Genomic DNA, 20014 nt, shown 5'->3' on the forward strand with positions numbered 1-20014 from the left:
TGTTACGTGAGGTGAATTGCTTCAAAGGGAGACGGAACATTTGAACAAGTACGTTTATTTAAAAATAGCCGCGAGGGAAATTCAGAAACAGTTAACATGATCATTGAGGGAGTGGTTCATTAATAGATTTTTCTGTTGTTCATTTGATGGTGAAAAAGCACGCTGTAGTATGCTAGCAGGGTAGCCATTATAGTTAGCTAAATTACAAAGACATTCCAACCAAACATTCTCTACATACCTGTGAGAGAATGTCTTCGGCAAACCTCAAGAGGGAAGTTTGCTTCCCAGTCTGTGTCTTTAGAAGTGGCGACTACACCACCAGCCAGTCTTTTGATTTCCTCTTTCTAACTATTTACGACATCAACTCGATTTATCCTCCTCCCCCACAGGTTCAGCTGGTTTAAATTCTTTTTTTTTTTTTTTTTAAGGAAATTGAAAAAAACAAACAAAAAGACCCCCGAAACCTTTTAGGGTATTTCTGGCAGTGCAACCCTAAACAGCAAGTTTTTGTTATCATTTCAGTTCACGTCAGCGGTAGTCAATCACTTTCCTGCCACCTGGAAGCATCCTGGTGCCCTTTTTTATTTGTATTTTTTACAGACATTATGAAATGGTCTGTCCCGTGCCAACCCGGTCGGTCATTCCGACATTGTGAAGTATTAATCTGTGACCTAGTTTTGGGTAAACACTAATCCCCGGCCTCATTTCCTCTGTCTAAACAATTCTGAGTCAAACAACTCCTTGTCATTGCATATCATTGGTACAAGTGACAGCTGCCTCCAGAGTGTCCATCCCCAACTCTCCGCCCCAATTGTGGGGGACTTCATGTATAGTGTCATGGATGGAGACGTGAGACTGGGATTAGCTCATTAAGATGGGCATCTTTGATGCACGGTTATCTTTCCCATTTCCCCAGCAACTCGATCATATGCTTGGCTCTTGAGACACACGCAAGTGGAAAGACCCCCACTTTACACGCACACACACACACGGGCCTAGAAAGCTCCAGAGATCAGGGCCCAACTGAGATATGAAGCGTAGATGTGCAGCAACAGCTAAACGTCGTGTCAGGTTTCTGGGGGCTCGTGCTAAATTTAACCCGGTGATCCTGCAGCAGGCAGAGGGGTTTAAATGCCAGCCTACAGTTGCTCCACACCAGTTGTTACCCACACGTCTTCCACTCATCACAAACACGGGCCAAGGACGAGGCAGGCACGCACGCACGCACGCGTACACTCCGACACACACGCTGCAGGCGCAGGACTTGAACACCACGTACGCTAGCGAGAGCGGTTCCAAGGGAAGCGAGGGATCTTTGTAGGCTCACACAGCAGAACGTTGTCCAATATGGAGCTTTTCGAGACCAACCCTTACTTCTTCCCAGACCAACGCTTTTATGAAGGAGGGGACAACTACTTCCCCACTCGTCTGCCCGGGGCGTACGACCAAGCTGGCTTCCAGGACAAGAACTCCATGATGGGCCTGTGCGGGACTCTCTCCGGGGGCGTCGGGGTGATTCAGCCAGAGGATAAACCCTCACCGTCCAGCCTGTCGCCCCACTCCGAGTCCCACTGCCCGGGCCAGTGCCTGCCGTGGGCCTGCAAGCTGTGCAAACGGAAGACGGTGACCATGGACCGCCGGAGAGCGGCCACGTTGAGGGAAAAGAGACGCCTGAAGAAGGTCAACGAGGCTTTCGACGCACTGAAGAGGAGCACCCTCATGAACCCCAACCAGAGGCTGCCCAAGGTGGAGATCTTGAGGAGCGCCATTCAGTACATCGAAAGGTTGCAGGCCCTGGTGTCCTCCTTCAACCAGCAGGACACCGAGATGGGGCACTACCGGGCCGGACAGAACCAGCCTAGAGTGAGTAGTGGAAGAAGGGCATGTTAAGATTCAAACAGAGAGATAAAATGAAGCATGAGGTTGGCATTCACTTGTCAGGAAATGGAAGACTTTAAAACAGAATGACGTGTTAGTGACTGGAGTAACAACAACATAAATCATTTGTGTTTTGACTCGTTTGGAGAGGACTCTTTTTCAACACCTATTCTTTCAAGCCAATTAAAAGTTTAAAAAAATGAAATTATGGTGGGACATAAAATTAGGTTGGTTTTGTTTTCCTTGCCCATCACCTACATTTGCCTCTGTGTGAGGTCTCGTGCTTGTGTGGCTAAAGTGTTTCTGTATTGGTGCACTGTGTCATAACACTGTGACTGACAGCGACTTCTGCTTGTGTGCGTCGCCATGGCAACAGGTGTCGTCATCAAGCGAGCCCAGTTCGGGTAGCACCTGCTGCAGTAGCCCCGAGTGGAGCAGCACCCCGGAGCAGTGCACGCAAAGCTACAGCAGCGAGGGTGAGTCCAGTTCACGCAAACACACACACCCACACACACGCACACACACTGATGGAAAACAGGCTGTAATGGGCTCCAGAACAGATCTTTATGGGGGTCGCTCTTATGTAAACCTCCTAAACTGAAAGAACACACAGACAAATGCTCTCACATGATGTGTGACTCTCCGTAGAGCTTCTGAGTGCCGCCGATTCTCCAGAGCAGGCCACCATTCAGACCCTGAGCTCCATTGTGGAGGGCATGGCTGCAGCAAATGGAGCAGTGGCCTTTCCTGTGGACATTCCCAAATAAGAACTTCCACAGAGCGGACCCCGAGGAAGAACACTGTGCCTCAGACACAAAGTGACGAGACGATCGGAAAAGCAGGCTGTTATTTTCATATTTAAATCACAATACACCTTGACGGTAACTAATGTTTCAAAGGGTCTGCTAGACAAAATTAATTCCACCTTTGACCTTATTTCCTTTATTCCCTGCCTTAAGCCACCGTTTAAAGAGTCAGTCGGAAGCTTGCATTTGAAAAGACTGCATGAACAAGGCCTAGTTTTGCTCCTTACTTAATTTAAGCTTTCCTCTTTTCAAAACCTTTCCCTGATGTTTCATTCTTGTTTTGTGTGTGTTTTTATGCAAACAAAGAACCATGAGTTTATTTGTGGGGCCAACATGTACCATGGCAGTTTTGACCAAGATCTGCTTAATGTTAAACTGGTTACAAATGCTAGTGATGTAAATACGTTCCCTTTTTCTACAGAGTGGTTTTGCCAGTTTATTTTGTCTTGTTATTATTTTTTTTTTTTTTTTGCTAACTTATTTTTGACTTTTATAACTAAGATTGTTGTGTATTTGTAGATGTTTGGAAATGTAATATTTCCTGACCAGTCCATGCAATAAAGACCATTTTGAATACAGCAATTGCAATCTTTGTTGATACAGCGGAACCTCTACGGCCAAACAAGGTCTGTTTTTAATCCGAAACAAACAAACAAAAAATTACAATAGGGAATAATTGTATTTGTTCCAATGTATACTGTTAGCATCTTAAAACCTTGAAGTGTACAATGTTACATGTTATGATTCTTAAGTATCACACGGGTGTAAAAAAACGAACCACTTTACAGGGGGTCCTCGGAGTTCCGTTCCTATGGTGGCGACGTAACCTGAATTTGTATATATGTCAGAACACGTTATAGGCTATCACTAACCTACGCTAACGCAGTAGTAAAGTCATAATTACAGTAAATATTAGTATGAAAAACACTTTTAGGCCAGAGAAAGAAAACAATCAAATGAAAAAAAGCAGTAACTGAGCATACCTTCTTGTGCCATGTGACAAAGTATTCAATTACACGCCATTTGTAACCTAAAATGCCGAATGTCAGGACTGTCATAAACCACGGACACTGAGTAAAATGAAATGAACGCATTGACTGTGTGTGCCTGGGTGGCTAGTCTCGTCACAACACAGATGACTTCTGTGAACATTCCAATCTTCTACTTTTGTTAGCGTTGTCAACTTACTGTTTGTAGTGAGCAGCCGGGACAGCTGTGTGTCACAGTCAATTCAATTTGTGGTTTTACGGTCATCGTCACACTTTTTGCCTTGGCCAAGATCACCAAAGCTAAAACATAATAATACAAATAAAAAGCAACATAATGTCTCAAGGGGTGCAAGATGGCAATTCAACCTTTAAATACTGTGCGACATTTGAGACACACTGTACTTTTCTGAATATTTGGGTTTAACTCTATAATAGAGACTTTAAAAGTACAAAGGAACACAACACCCAATTCTTTAAAAAACAGCTTTACTCATGTCGATATAGTGTCATAGATACAGTACTTTTTTTTTTAAATAGCCAAATAATAAAATCTTGATATGTCAGCATTGTTTCACACCTGGAATAAAGACACAGTACTCATAGCTGCCACATAGCACATTACACCTTTTAGACACTTTGGAAAATAAAAAAATAAAATAAAAAAATAAAAAAATAAAATAAAGAAACAATTGTACACCTATTCAGCACTTCACTTGGTTCATATTGTGTGTTTTCACTGAATGAGGGCAGCCAAAAGTACTGACTCCTCACTGGCACGAATCCATGGCAACTAAACAGGAAGTGATTGGACAGGAATCGGCTATCAGTTGGAGCAGTTTCACATTATCACATGATATCAGTGAAATGATGCAGAGCAGCAGCAGAGAGGAGCTACAGTGTTTACACCAAACAGCCACATAGCGCGGGTCGGATCATCGTATCATTCACACACACACACACGCACACGCACACGCACACTTCTTATAACAGCACCCTCTATACTCTAGGCTACACAGTGTCACACAGGAAGGTGGTGTCAAAAGAGGAGGACAGCATGGAAGGGAAGAGAGAAGTCTGAAATTGGACCCAAGAACCTGTGAGAAGAACTCGTAGCGACACTTCTTCGTAAGCTCCTCCCACTGATAATTCGCACACTTACATCATACAGCAAGACACACTCTGACACAAAGACAAAGAAATCATGAGAGAACAGTCACTACTGAATACAGGGCGATAGGTTTCATACAGCCATTATATAATTTTTTCCAGATATATTTCCTATATGTACATATATTTTTTTTTTTTATATATGCTTTATAAAAAACGTAATCATCCATTTTATATACAGTACAGATACGATCATTGAGTAATACCTTGCATAACCGAGAGAGGGGTAATCTGAAGTGGTGAGTCGGCCATGTTGAGACTTTATGAAGGGGGGGCGGGGGGGATGATGACCCACAGCTGAGATTCAGGGAGCACAAAAACCACGATGACAAGGATACTGGGAGCACTGGGTTCAACCGGGAGAGACCAGAGGCAAGTCTCTTTTACAGCAGCGAGAGCAGCTCACGGCCGCTCTCAAGAGTTCGAGGGTTAGACTCAGCCTCGGTATTGCACGTGTCCGAAGTGGGATGTGAAAGGTGCGAGGTGGGGCTGGCCGTCAGAGGAGAGAAGCCCCTACCCACTGGCACCCTGGTAGCACTCTCTTCAAATTAGGCATAACACTCTCAAAAGGCCACAAGCATGTGTCCATACAGGTAATGACAATGCACTGGGAGACAGAAGACAGAAAGTCAGACTCAGGGGGTGAATGTGCGTTATTAACTCATTTACTGCCAGCCTTCCCAGTTAACATGGATATTTACTTCTCAAGCCGTCAATGGCAGTGAATGTGTTAATACCTAAATTCTTCAAATCAGCACTAGTGGACTAATGGTTGGCATTAGGGTCCTACCGACTAATCGGTCCATATTAGCCCTTTTCAAATCAGCAAAAAATTAAAATAAAATGAAATTAAAAAAAAACTGCCAATTTTGTCGATTTTACAGATGAACACATTACAACAAAAAACAAAAATAATGACATTCAAACAAACCCCCAAAAAATACGAGCTAATTTTTGCTGATTTTTCACTCTGTTGTAAAGTGGAAATAATTTGACAGGACAAAGTATTGTAAAACAGTCAAATGTTCTGCCTGTAATTCATATCTTTATTGTTGTAAGTGTTAAGGGACCAAAAAAAGAAGTTAATTTATTCATTATATATTTGTCAGATTAATCAAATGATTAATCGGTTATCAGAATTTTATTCTGCCGAACATACATTGTAATCGGCCTTAAAAATTCCATATCAATCGGACCTTAGTTAGCATCCCTGACACTAGTGAGGTTCTGGGTTTGAATCTCAGCTCCGGGCTCTCCACATGCTTATGTGGGTTTTCTCTCAGTCCTCTGGCTTCGTCCCACATTCACAAAACATGTTAGTTAGTTGAAGGCTCGAAATTGTGATGTGTGAATGTGAATGGTGAATTGTTTATGTTTGCCCTACAATTAGCTGACGACCAATCCACGGTGTACTGCTCCTCCCGCCAAAAGTCAGCTGGGATAGACTCCAGGTCACCTGTGACCCTAATGAAGATAAGCGGTATAGAAAACGGATGGATGGTGGCCTCCGGTAATAGATACCTGGCTCCAATTAATTGGCCAGTGTGTCGTCCACCTAAATAAATAAATGCCATACCCTAAAAAAAGCAACAGGTTGTAGTACACTATGCAGTTCTAATTATCTTTACTATACCTTAACATACCTGATCAGAACATAAACTGCTTATAGTGCCGATATGGCATCTGTAAAGCTGCAGTTTACTGTACATGAAGAGAAATGGTGCTGTGTGCAGCACGGAGCATTTCAGAACAGCACGTTGATGAGGATTTGTTCAGAAACTTTTGAGAGTGGATTTATTGTGCAATTGCCCATAAAAATTATAAGAAAGCAAGCAACACTGGGGGATCAATGAGGGCGGAATACAATATAGAACAAATTAAAGATTTTAATTAATGAATATTTTAATTAAAAAGTATTTGCCCAAAATTATAAAAAATATTATTGACAATTATTATACAAATGAATTTTTACAAACAAAATTCTGGAGTTCAGTAAATAATGCCTGGAGCCAGTACTGTATTATGGGGAAATGGGGTAAATATTTCATTGATTTAAATTTTTGAGCTCCTTAGTTATTATTTGATTGAGAGCAAGTAATCAAAACAAGAAACACTATTACCCAAACCCCGTTATTACTAGTAAAGAGTTTCAGTGCACTGTAATTTAATTGGTATACTTATGCAACTGCTCATGCGTTTTATAGTTATACTAAATTAAGTCATACATTTAATGGTGCATGGCATTATACTGACAAAAAATTCTTAGCATACTGGTTGCCATGCTTCTTTTGACAATTCCTGATCATTATTGACTTGAGGTATCAACTGCTACATACCGAACAAATAACAAGCCACACATACAATACATTTAGCAGTTTCTGTTATTTCTGTAGTTTAAGCTTACCTGTTAGCATCAGGATTCCTGTTAGTAAGCCAAAGTGAGTTAGCACGAGTAGGTCCGCACCGTAGAGGGGTCAAGCCTCGGGGACGCCGGGGGCGGAGCTTGGCACAAAGGGGTTATCAAGAGAGAGCACAGCATGCAGTTAGTAGAGACAACATGCACACTCATGTCCACAAGTTTAGGTCACTTGGTCAGTCCGCACCTTCGGGCTGGAGCTGCTTCTTGGGCATGAGATTCATGGAGGGCGGGATGGACATGGAGGGCATGCGGAAGCCAGTGGGCAGCGTTTCCATGGAGCCCGCCATCATCCCCAGCCCCGCCACCCCCTCTCGGGCCCGAAACCTCTTGCGCCACGACGGAGAGCGGCGAAAAGACTTGTCGTCTCCGCTCTGCGGGGCGGGGAGAAGATGCGGCTAGACAATTGTGAACAACATTTGGATCAAACCGGCAACATGACATGTTATGTGACCTCCTCGAGTCGTCGGTCGGTCCCCAAGGCTAAAAGGTTGTTGAATTCCCTGTCCAGAACCTGCCGGGCCTGAAAAAGAAACAACAACACATAACAGTTATACAGTACTCAACAGCAAGAACCAAGGTTAAAAAAAAACCCAAAACAAAGCAAAAAAAAAACCACAGGAACATACTTCATATGGACAAAAGTATTGATTGATTGATTCATTATTATTCATTTTGTTTTCCAGCACAAAGCAACATTTATGATTTGGTCTGGAACTTGACAGCCCGGATCTCAACCCCATCAAACACTTTTAGACTCCATGTGAACCTTTGAACTCACAAAATATTCTTCTGGATAAATGGATAAAAATCCTCCGTACAGTAAATATGTGTACATACTTTTTTTATTTTCCTTAGTACATTTTGTAACATTGTCTTGTATGTGTATGGTTCAGAATGCGAGTCCTTAGATTTTGTGATGACTTGGAAACGCTATTCCTGTCTGGTAGAATGACCCACATCACAAGTTTGATGTGATTTAATTTTGAAAGGGGGAGCGGGGAAATTCCAGAAGCAAGCTGGAGTAGAGGTTAGCACGTCTGCCTTCCAGTTCTTAGAGTCGGGGTTCAAATCTCTGCTCCGGTGTTCCTGTGTGGCATTTGCACATGCTTGCATGGGTTTTCTCTAGCTTCCTCCCACATTCCAAAAACATGCATGTTAGGTTCATTGATGAATCTAAATTGTTCATAGAATGTGAGTATCACTGGTTGGCTGTCTTATGTGCCCAGCTATTGACTGGCAACCAGTACAGGGAATATCCTGCCTTTTGCCCAAACTCAGCTGGGATAGGCTCCAGCTCTTTAGAAAATGGATGTATCGGTGAATTTCCACACAGAGTCATGGATACTGTACTCTTTCTGTGAATAAAATCCACTCAAATTATCCTCAAAAGACAGCGTATCCTTTAAATAACTTATTTTCAACACGACTCCTGTGAGTCATTTGTACTACAGTGTGTGATTGGGGAATCATTTAAGGTGAATTCACTGTGGATCAGAGAGCAACTGGAGCAGAAGTTAATGTTGGCAGACTGAAGCCAGCTGAAGGAAACACTGGTTTCAAACATACTGCTGCTTCTTCCAGTCTTGTTTAGATAATCAATGTGGGAAAAAAGTGTTTAACTGCAACTGTTTTATTCTGTGATCCATAAGAATAACACCGACTGAGTCTTTCCCTTCTCCGTGTTCTGATTTATGAAGTGTGTTTTCGTCTGTCAGCACCTGTGTGTTCTGCATGGGAATCTGCAGGATGAGGGCCAGGTTGCTGTAGTCGAACGTCTCGTCCAGGGAGACGAGCGCCCCGTGAATGCCGCTCTCCAACAGGTTGCCGCTGTATTCCCTCAAACCAATGGACTGGACCCAGTGGATCACTTGTTCATTGGTCCACACCAACACATCTACAGTGAACAAAAGTGAATTTATTGTACTTATGTACGGGAAGAAGGATCATACAGGGTATCTAGCAAAGCACTGGGCGCCACAATAAAGAGGGAGAAAGCTTAGAAGGAGACAGGGAGAGAGAGGGAGAGCAAGCGAGATAAAGAGATAATATGCATGTCCGCGCAGTGTCAAGTGCCTGGCACACTCCCTTTGTTGGTTTGCAGGCCAGCTGTCGGTAAACTTTCCACGCTGGAACAGGCGGCGTGTGTGTGCGTGTCTAAACAGGCCGGGAGTCTGATTTGAACAACAGCTGAATCAAGTTCATGTCCACAGCTTAAGGTCAAAAGGGTGAGAGGGCACGCTACATGACTGTGTGTGTTTTGTATCTTGTGGACACAATAGGCTTTTATCTGAACATTCTATTTTTGATACATTCAAGTTTTACAGAAAACCTGCGCATGGTTCTATTTTGATTAAAGATTTGATAAACATTCTTCAGTTACATTGATATTGTGACACATTTAACGTTTAATAATAATTGTTGTACAGCATCGCATCGTGACTTGTGTGACATAGCCCCGTTTTTACATCATTGCAATCGAAGGAGACTTAATGGTCCTGAATGCATGTTTTGGCATCCCAACTGTGTGTGTGTGGAGATTGTTGGGCTTCTTTGGCTTGACTATGTGACAGATGAAAGTGCAGCTGTTGCCATGCTTTGGTCATTATCTGCCACTAGGCGGTACAATGAGTGAAAACGTGAACATTCATTCATTCATCTTCCGTTCCGCTTATCCTCACTAGGGTCGCGGCCGTGCTGGAGCCTATCCCAGCTATCTCCGGGCGAGAGGTGGCACACCCTCAACTGGTTGCCAGCCAATCGCAGGGCACATATAAACAAACAACCATTCGCACTCACATTCATACCTACGGGCAATTCAGAGTCTTCAATTAACCTACCCTGCATGTTTTGGGGGATGTGGGAGGAAACCGGCGTACCTGGAGAAAACCCACGCAGGCACGGGGAGAACATACGAACTCCACACAGGTGGGGCCGGGATTTGAACCCCGGTCCTCTGAACTGTGAGGCAGATGTGCTAACACTCCCACCGTGCCGCCAAAACGTGAACATTCTTGCTTTATTGCTTTCGTTGATGCAAATTTACCTTTCATGTCGTGTTGGCTGTCCTCTCTCCGGCGCTCCAATTCTTTCCTGTCATAATTGAGTCTTTTCAAGCACATGATCCCATACTGCAGACTCGCCCTTGTGAACAGACAAGCAGATGGAGGCAAATGCTAATAATCATACCAGAGAGGAAACTAAGTCACAACATATAGTCACCTGACTAAAATGTTGGCACAAGTCATATTTTGACAGGATGTTTTTTTTGTTCTTGTTTTTCTAACCTAAATCATCTCCCCATGATGCTGGCCACCTATGCTAAAATCGCCTACATCCTCAGTTGAACAGATCATGCAGTTCTCCCCTTGTAGTGAAATTATTTATAAATATAATATGATAAATATTTGGTTCCATTTGTTTTTTTTCTGTCTGGAAAACAAAAACAAAAAAAAACAATAATAATTGAGGCCATGATTTTAAGAAGTAAGGATAAGCGGTACAGAAAATGGATGGATGGATGAAGTCTCAAGTCTTAACCTTAACGTGTCAAAATTAGTTACTGTGGCAAAAATCAAGCAGGTCGAGTCCCCACTACGTTTCAAGCAAGTCGAGCGAGTAGGAAACTTTTGATCAGGCACAACATGCCATATATTTGCAAATTAGCCACTTTGCACTCAGTACCGTATCTGTACTTGTGTTCAGCTGGAGGCTACTAACACATTCACAATCACACAGTTTTTGAAGCTTAGTTAATGTTTGACAAGCTATCAGTTAGCTAAACTGTAATGTTAACATAGCTTATCTGTCTTTGGGGTTTTAGTGACGGACGAAGTTTACTATCATAGTTATTGTGTCTCTTATCTTTGAGTTACAAACCTTGAATGTTGCCATTCTCTTATTCGCAATCTTATCAAAAACATAATGCACATTTTCAAATGCAAAAAGGCAGGACTAGTCAAGTCATGTACTGTATTTGAAGTTTAAGTCAAGGCTGATGAACACCAAGTCAAGTTGAGTCTTCCATAAGTTTTTGCCATACAAGTGCCAAGTCATAAACCCGACGACTTAAGTCTGACTCGGGTCAAGTCATGTGACTCGAGTCACCCAACTCCTTCTCCTGTGTCACTGTTAATAAGCTACATGGTCATGTGGCAGACCTGTGGAAGCTGTCCACCATCTTGAGGTGGCTCCTCAGGTCTTTCTTGGTCAGGTGGTCCAGCATGCGCGCGTCCACTAGACACTCCATGAAATAGGAGCGGTACTGAGGCAGGCCGAGGCTTGGCAACCACTCATTCCCTATCCACTCGTGATTCATGTCTCCATACGCCAGCGTCTGCAAGGAGAGGAGTGCTATTCATTTGCAACAATTAAAGACTTCAATATGTGAAAGTCTGACTAATAAATCACAGCCTGTGTGGTTGCAACAGTTGCTTGAGGGAAATCACCTCAAAATATGTATATCTCAGTTATATCACACTGTGTGGTCTTTCTTTGTTTTATTATTTACAGCCACGAACATTTTCAAATGGGAAAAGAGGGAATGCAAGCGTAGCAAAAAAAAATTAATCATGGTTGCAATCCATTTAGCCATTACAGATACAAGGTCCAGATAGTGTGGATGCTGACTCGCTGTCCTGACCCACTGGGAAACATAAAATCAACAAAACTATTAATTATGTTGTTGGTGGAACTTGGAGTATTTTACGAAAAAAATATGCTTTTAACACTGGCTCGTGTTTACTTATTTATTTACTACTACTATATGAGATTATGACAACAATTGTAATAGAACAGAAATGCTGCGTATGTTTGATACAACAGTGGAAGCTTGGAATTCAAATGTTGAAGAAAATTAAAAATATGACTAAAAATTTGGGGAAAATATGACGCACAAAACGAGTTTGAAACCGCTAGTCGCCATATTGCATGAGACCTCAGTTGAGTGAGAATCAATGTTTTTTTTGCAATAGTTATCCTAAAAGAAGGACCAGCCTCAAATGGTCTACATGCTTCTTATCAGAGTAGAGGTTGTGTTTTCAATTTTAACTTTTGTTTTCTTTTTAATAAAAAGTAAGAATGTTTAAAAAAAAAAGATGACTGAGGAACATGAGATGCCTGAATATCAATAGTGGTTAACTTTTTTTTTATTATTTTATTTTATTTATTTATTTTTACACTTTTTACACATTCAACCTTACAGGTTCGGCTGTGTTTAGAAGCACGGTAAACATTAAACAGAGGGCACCGGCAACTTTTGTCTAGCTCACTGAGCTCGGGGTGCCAAATTGCTTTCATGTGTGGGAGCTGTGGATTTACGTGAAACTGTGTAATTGGACACATTTTGCCAGACCAGCAACCTCACCTGCGCCCAGCTGCCCTCCTCATTCGCCTGAGTGGCAGCATGGCAGGAACAATAAACAAGTTTAAAGAACATGCTGGTTAAACACGCACATTTGTACAAAAGGCGTCACTTTTCACTTGGAACTACCTTAAATCATAATCTACATGATTTGCCACAAACACAGACCCCAGCGCACATATCACATTAAGCACAGGTTACACGCCACAACCACACACACACATACTGTATATTACCAGCACAAGCACAGAGAGGCGTTAAGTGTCTGTAGTGTGTGAGTTTTTAGTGGACATATGCATGTCGTGGCAGAGACAGTGGGGGTGTGTGAGAGTGTTTGGTGAGAGTGGGGTAGAGGCGGTGGGGGCACCCAGATGGTACTGACCGCTTTGGTGGATGAAGCCAGGTTCTCCATCTCTTCATGAGTCACCCACACATTTCCGGAGGACTGCTCAGAGAACGAGAACACACCGGAGCGCGCGTGCGCGCACACGCGCACACACACACACACACACACACACACACACACACGCACACACACACACACACACACACACAGTGTGTATTTTCACACATGATGACCCCCCACCCCTCCCACATGCACACGCATACAAACAAACACGCAACCACACAGACAAACATTTATTGTATTGAGTGATGCCAAGGGAGGGTGTGTGTTTCAGGCTATATTGGTGTGACCACATGTGCATTGTATGGAAAGCTGTTGGAGCATTTATTTGATATTTTTGATATCCAGTTTAAGGTCCATGCACTAGTACGCTCTCTGTCCTCACTAGTAAGAGAATTAACAGCACTAGTAGAACTTTGTCTCACTATTAACGTTTTTTCTGCTATGAGTATGCAATTCAACCTTACTCGTAAACAACTCTGCCCAACGAGTAGGCATGTGTCACGTACTAGTAGCTTCCTTATAATGGATAGCAAATAAAAGCTCAAACGCAAACTGCATTGATTTGATATCCTCTATAATCAGCTTAAGGTCCATGCACTAGCATGCACTTTATCCTCACTAGTAGGACAACTTTGGCATACTAGGACAGCTACATGTTGCTAGTGAGGCACACTATGCACTAGTTGAAAAATGTGCCACTAGTACTGCTAGTGACTATAGTAGTTAACATTTAGTAGTACTAGTAGTAGCGGCGCCGGCACGGCGGCCAACTGGTTAGAGCGTCAGCCTCACAGTTCTGAGGGCCCGGGTTCAATCCCCGGCCCCGCCTGTGTGGAGTTTGCATGTTCTCCCCGTGCCTGCGTGGGTTTTCTCCGGGCACTCCGGTTTCCTCCCACATCCCAAAAACATGCATTAATTGGAGACTCTAAATTGCCCGTAGGTATGACTGTGAGTGAGAATGGTTGTTTGTTTCTATAAAACATTACTAGTGAGACACAGTTGTTCTATTAGTGAGCCCCAGTCATTTTACCATTGTGCAGTGTCTTACGAGTGAGGACCAAGAGCATACTAGTACATGGACCTGAAGCTGGACATCAAGGATACTGAATGACTGCTCAAATGGCTTTCCATAGTGGTGTCTTCTCCATGCGATTCATGTGAGCAGAAAAAGACCCAACATGGGCGAAGGTATAAGAACCTCCCAAAAATGTGAGGCGTTATCACCTAGGGTGCAGGGGAATGGTGAACCTAAAGAGGTTTGCTGTGTACATAATCTTAAAGAAATACAAGTTTAGTGTGGTTGGTATGCACATTGACTTAGCAACTAATACGCACATCTGACAGAGGTGCGTATTTACCGTTCTGGAGGTCAGAGGTGCGGAGGGGCTGGTGAGTGAGACCATTTCCTGGATGGCCAAGCGCAGTTTGAGTCGATGCAGCGGGTTACTGATGCCAATCTCCCTCTGGATCTCCGTGTCCGATAGGGCGGACATGATGGCTCCACTCTTCACGTTCGCGCGACACGCTGCCACATACCAAGCTGGCATGCCCACCCACAGCTGGAGAAGTGATCAAGAAGTCAAAATTGTTATGTAGAAGGTTTGCGTACCGCTAAAACAACACATACATGTCAACACATAAAAGTAGGTGGAGAAGAAATGTCTCCGTAGTACAGAAGATACGAAATCAGAACCTCTAGCCAGGAGACAACAGTTGGGCCGTCCCACTGGGCAAACGGTAAACCTCTTTTCCTGGCATCTTCCAGGAGCTCATGTCTAAAGATGGAATTTAAAGACAAAGGAAAACCTAGGATTACCAATCAAGAAATACAATTAAAAATACTACAAAGTCAGGGGATTAATGTAAGCTTTTACTTTTTCTTCATCCTGCGATCCCTCTCTGCCTGGGTGCCCAGTTTTCCCAGAGTCATAGTGTCTCCAACAGCCATGTCAAAGTCTGAAATAAATATATGTATGCTTCGTACGTCCAATTGTTAGTACTTTGTACGTTATGTCTTGTAAATTTAGAAACCTCCTTATTTCAAATAAATACAGGAGCGACGGGAGAGATTGTTGAGAGCGTGTTGAGAGGCTGTAATCTGAACAATCTCCCATACACCCTCCTCATGAGAAAAAGAAACCAGCGTCTTCATTCCTTTTTGTGTCTATTTTTTATAATGTTGGGTAAGATAAATCCAACAATTCTGCATCAGAGTGTGTGACTTAGTTGAGTCGAACATGGAAAAACAATTATCAGGACACTGACATGGACATGGACTACATAAAGTAAAAAGGACAAAATATAGAGTTCTGGGAAGACTTTCTCCAAAATATTGTAGTTTGTTGAAATAATATTTGTGAGTCAGTGATGTTGGACCAGAGAGTCTCACACTCTCTCTTTATACAACCACAATTCCAATGAAGTTGGGACATTGTGTTAAACATAAATAAAAACAGAATACAATGATTTGCAAATCATGTTCAACCTATATTTAACCGAATACACTACAAAGACAAGATATGTAATGTTCAAACTGATAAACTTGATTGTTTTTCGCAAATAACCATTACATTTGAATTTTATGGCTGCAACACGTTCCAAAAAAGCTAGGACAGGGTCATGTTTACCACTGTGTTACATCACCTTTTCTTTTAACAACATTCAATAAACGTTTGGGAACTGAGGACACTAATTGTTGAAGCTTTGTCGGTGGAATTCTTTCCCATTCTTGCTTGATGTGCAGCTTGAGCTGTTCAACAGTCCGGGGTCTGTTTTTTACGCTTCTTAATGCGCCACACATTTTCAATGGGAGACAGGTCAGGCAGGCCAGTCTAGTACCCGCACTCAATTACTACGAAGCCACGCTGTTGTAACACGTGCAGAATATGATTTGCCATTGTCTTGCTGAAATAAGCAGGGGCGTCCATGAAAAAGACGTTGCTTGGATGGCAGCATATGTTTCTCCAAAACCTGTATGTACCTTTCAGCATTAATGGTGCCTTCACATATGTGTAAGTTACCCACGCCATTGGCACTAACACAGCCCCATACCATCACAGATGCTGGCTTTTGTGTCCATAACAGTCTGGATGGTTCTTTTCCTCTTTGGCCTGGAGGACACACGTTCACAATTTCCAAGAACAATTTGAAATATGGACTCGTTGGACCACAGAACACTTTTCCACTTTCCATCAGTCCATCTTAAATAAGATCGGGCCAAGAGAAGCCGGCAGCGTTCCTGGGTGTAGTGATAAATGGCTTTTGCTTTGCATAGTAGAGTTTCAAGTTGCACTTACGGATGTAGCGCCGAACTGTATTTACTGACATTGGTTTTCTGAAGTGTTCCTGAGCCCATGTGGTGATATCCTTTACACATTGATGTCGGTTTTTGATGCAGTGCTGCCTTAGGGATCGAAGGTCACAGACATTCAATGTTGGTTTTCGGCCTTGCCGCTTACATGCAGTGATTTCTCCAGATTCTCTGAACCTTTTGATGATATTATGGACCGTAGATGATGAAATCCCTAAATTCCTTGCAATTGTACATTGAGGAACATTGTCCTTAAACTGTTCGACTATTTTCTCACACACTGTGAACCTCGCCCCATCTTTGCTTGTGAATGACTGAGCAATTCAGGGAAGCTCATTTTCTACCCAATCATGGCACCCGTCTGTTCCCAATTAGCCTGTTCACCTGTGGGATGTTCCAAACAGGTGTTTGATGAGCATTCCTCAACTTTCTCAGTCTTTTTGCCACCTGTCCCAGATATTTTGGAACGTGTTGCAGCCATAAAATTCTCAGTGAATGATTATTTGCTAAAAGCAATAGTTTATCAGTTTGAACATTTAATATCTTGTCTTTGTAGTGTAGTCAATTAAATATAGGTTGAACATGATTTGCAAATCATTGTATTCTGTTTTTATTTATGTTTAACACAATGTCCCAACTTCATTGAATTGAGGTTGTAAAATGAAGATGAAAAATGATCGTAAAAAAACCTCTACTATAATTTAATCCTAACCCAAACCCCTGATTGATTATTGGTAAAATAATTAAGGTGTGTCACCAATATGACACATAGTGAGCCTACCTGTTAATGCTGGTAGGGGTTGTCCATCCCTGGCAAAATCCCTGGTCTGCTCCATTCGACCCCCCTTCTCTTTCTTCCCAAATAACCGGCCAATAGATGACTTGATACCTTTCTTCGGCTTGCTGCAATTAGCTCACATTAGACATAATTCATGTCAGCTATGAGTCCTAGCAGTTCTCTGATAATAGGAACTAAACAAATCCTGTCGGTTGCAAAGTATTGGCTAATTGTCATCACTTCCTGTCGTGCGATAGTGTTTTTACCCTCGTCCATCCTCCAGACTGCCTGTGAACTGAGTGAAATTGGTTTCCAGACGTAAACTGCGCGGCGAGGAAGGAGGCGACGTCTCACACTTGATCGTTGCCTTGTCCACCTCCACTGGTGACTGAAAAAGTCACAAATCTCAGCAAGAGGAAGGCAGAAATGGAGGAATTGGAAGACCAAAGAGGAGATTTAGGTAAGACTTGCAGATAGCTAGGTTAGAACAGAGGATGCAGAGGAGCGGAAAGGGAAGGAAGAAGAAGCAAGGAAGAAATGTACAAGTTCACTTTTGCACGTAGACTTACTGCAACTTTCCTCCGGTGTTTCCTCAAGTCACTTGGCTATCAGTAAATAAAACACCAGATTAAAAAAAAGTTTCATCTCTTATGAACCTTTTGTGGTCTGTGTCATTTTTACCAGAGTCATGATGCCAAGATGGTGGCTGGTGTTGCGTGCATGGTGTTTCGGTGTTGAGTGGCCGCTGGTGGGCGGCGACGAGGATGACGCCAAAGACTGGGCCGTGGCCGACGTGGGTAGTGCCCGTGGTCGTAGCGTCACGTTGAGGCCATCCATGCTGCCGCTGTTCATACGGGACTCGATCTCGTCCGAGCGCAGGTCAGCTGACTCTCGCTCCACCTGGATCATCCTGTGCACACCACACACTAGGGGCTCTATTTTCCTGATAGGAGTAAATCCGGTACGATGTAAATCTGCGCGGATGGGGGTTAGACCCGGGTTTCATAATTTCACTGATGCGCGCAAACCAGCAAATTTAAAAAAGAGGCAGTCTGTGCCGTTGTGGGAGTGAACACAAGCGACTTCATTCACCACCAATCAAAGCGGCTCCTCTCATTCCCTTTAAATGTAGTGCAATGACAATCTCACATGGAGACATTTCTGTGCGGAAGAGGACGCAGCGATCCATGCGTGACTGGAGCATTGTCTCTGCTCTTGGCCGGTTTGGCAACAGACAACGTGAGCAGGTACCCTTATTAAATACAGTATGAGCTGGTGTTAACTGCTGGCGATTTAAATGTCCACAGACCTCATGTATCTATCCCCACCTCCGATCGTTCATGTGCCTTCCGCCAGAGGTGTGACCAACTCCTTGCTTTGGAAAGTCTCAAGTCTTTGCCTACAAGTCCTGAGTCAAGTCTCATGTCGAGACAGACAAGTCCCGAGGCAAGTCCTACACCTTGAGTTTCGAGTCATTCAGGTCATTTTGACAGCAAAATAAAAATATATTTTAATATATAGTATAATATTTATATATTTAAATAATTTGTATATATTATATTTGAAAATCCATATTTATTTAGCAAAGCAAATTTGATAAGAAAACGAGAGGACTAATCAAAATCTTCAAAGCCAAGTCAAGGGTGGGCTTATTTTATTGCCCCTTTAAAACTGATCGATAGTATGTTTTCGGTTATTCTACTTGTATGAAGATGCTATGCTATGACTTTATTTCTGAAGTGTCCTGTATTTTTGTCACAAATAAGAATTTGCATCCAGTAGTGCTGCAATTAGTAATCAAATATTCTACTCACAATTCTACCGGAATAATCAAATATAAGAATAAAATATATTTTTGCTTGGTTAAAGTTGTCATGGTCTGTGCTTTAGTTTAGATTATATTTAGTTGTGTTTCAGGTTTTCCTGTGTCCCATGTTGTTCATCATATCTCATGGTCATTTAGTTATTGTGTTCACCTGTTCTCGTCAACCCTCTACATTGTGTCAACCAATCAGCTCCCTCCAGCCACTCGTGTCTTGTCCAGGTTTTCCTCATTGTCTCTTCAATTTGCTTATCTTTAGTTCCCTTGTTTCCTTCAGTGCTTGTTGGTCCATTGTCGAATGTCGTTTGTCGATGTTGTTTTAGTAAGTTATGTGGTTGGTAATGTCTTGTTTCCTGTTTTGGGTTTACTCAAGCGTTTCTTTGTTACTTTGATTATTGATTTGAGTTATTTTGTTTAGTTAGATTTTTCCACGTGCCTTGGTTGCCTGTTTTTGTAAATAAATTAAGGTATACATTCCAAGAACCACTGTTAACATTGCAATAATTAACGTCCTTATTGTTACGTTTATTGTCGTTTCTGCGAATGTTAACAGTGGTTCTTGGAATGTATACCTTAATTAACTGTCACATTTATTGCTGATTTGTGTTTTTTTTTTCTTTTGTCAACATTGCACATGTACTGTTTTTTTCTCTCCCTCTTTTTTATGAAACCAATACTTTAGGTAGTGTGTGAAAAATTTACGTCTTGGTCAATTCCTTTACAAGAGCATAGCTATCAGGGAATTAATCGTCTAAAGATAATAAGAATTAACTAGAGCAGTAATAGCGTAAAACACTTTGACCTAATAAATAATCAGTAAGATTCGCAGCATTATGTTGTCACTTTTTATGTTGCCTTGTAGTATAACAATAAGCGACACATAAAAGCCTCTCTTTTCAAGTCAATGGGTTCAAGTCTAAGTAAAGTCACGAGTCATTGCTGTTCAAGTCCAAGTCTTGTAACATATTGTCAAGTCAAGTCTAAAATCATCAAATTCATGAATCGAGTCTGACTTGAGTCCAAGTCACTCGAGTCCACACCTCTGCCCCCAGCATAGCTGCGTGCCAGTTGAATGAT

At 42.4% G+C, this 20014-nt stretch overlaps 2 protein-coding genes across 8 annotated transcripts in view; one reads left to right on the plus strand and one right to left on the minus strand.

Annotated features, from left to right (window-relative positions):
* The first annotated feature begins 1186 nt into the window (after positions 1–1186).
* On the plus strand, positions 1187–3105 carry myog (myogenin). The gene is given in 4 exon segments (XM_061687603.1): positions 1187–1863; positions 2255–2354; positions 2527–2615; positions 2617–3105. Coding segments are annotated over 4 exon segments (789 nt in total). The 5' UTR covers positions 1187–1347; the 3' UTR covers positions 2701–3105.
* A 1047-nt stretch (positions 3106–4152) lies between these two features.
* The window catches only part of ppfia4 (PTPRF interacting protein alpha 4), an 80984-nt gene continuing 65122 nt past the window's right edge, over positions 4153–20014 (minus strand). For 5 of the 7 annotated variants that reach the window (XM_061687253.1, XM_061687254.1, XM_061687252.1 and 2 more), the window contains 16 exons: positions 17797–18025; positions 17685–17720; positions 17382–17503; positions 17119–17240; positions 14902–14983; positions 14721–14802; positions 14386–14586; positions 13001–13063; positions 12622–12648; positions 11417–11592; positions 10303–10400; positions 8978–9153; positions 7711–7779; positions 7444–7630; positions 7245–7342; positions 4153–5447 (listed from right to left, as the gene is read on the minus strand). In XM_061687253.1, the coding sequence (XP_061543237.1) occupies positions 7284–7342; positions 7444–7630; positions 7711–7779; positions 8978–9153; positions 10303–10400; positions 11417–11592; positions 12622–12648; positions 13001–13063; positions 14386–14586; positions 14721–14802; positions 14902–14983; positions 17119–17240; positions 17382–17503; positions 17685–17720; positions 17797–18025 (1729 nt within the window). In that variant the 3' untranslated portion in view covers positions 4153–5447; positions 7245–7283. The remainder of the gene's footprint in view (positions 5448–7244; positions 7343–7443; positions 7631–7710; positions 7780–8977; positions 9154–10302; positions 10401–11416; positions 11593–12621; positions 12649–13000; positions 13064–14385; positions 14587–14720; positions 14803–14901; positions 14984–17118; positions 17241–17381; positions 17504–17684; positions 17721–17796; positions 18026–20014) is intronic. The other 2 variants (XM_061687256.1, XM_061687255.1) reach the window with 2 other exon arrangements.

The sequence above is a fragment of the Phycodurus eques genome, chromosome 10 (assembly GCF_024500275.1).
Source record: "Phycodurus eques isolate BA_2022a chromosome 10, UOR_Pequ_1.1, whole genome shotgun sequence".
In the NCBI taxonomy this organism is placed as follows: Eukaryota; Metazoa; Chordata; class Actinopteri; order Syngnathiformes; family Syngnathidae; genus Phycodurus; species Phycodurus eques.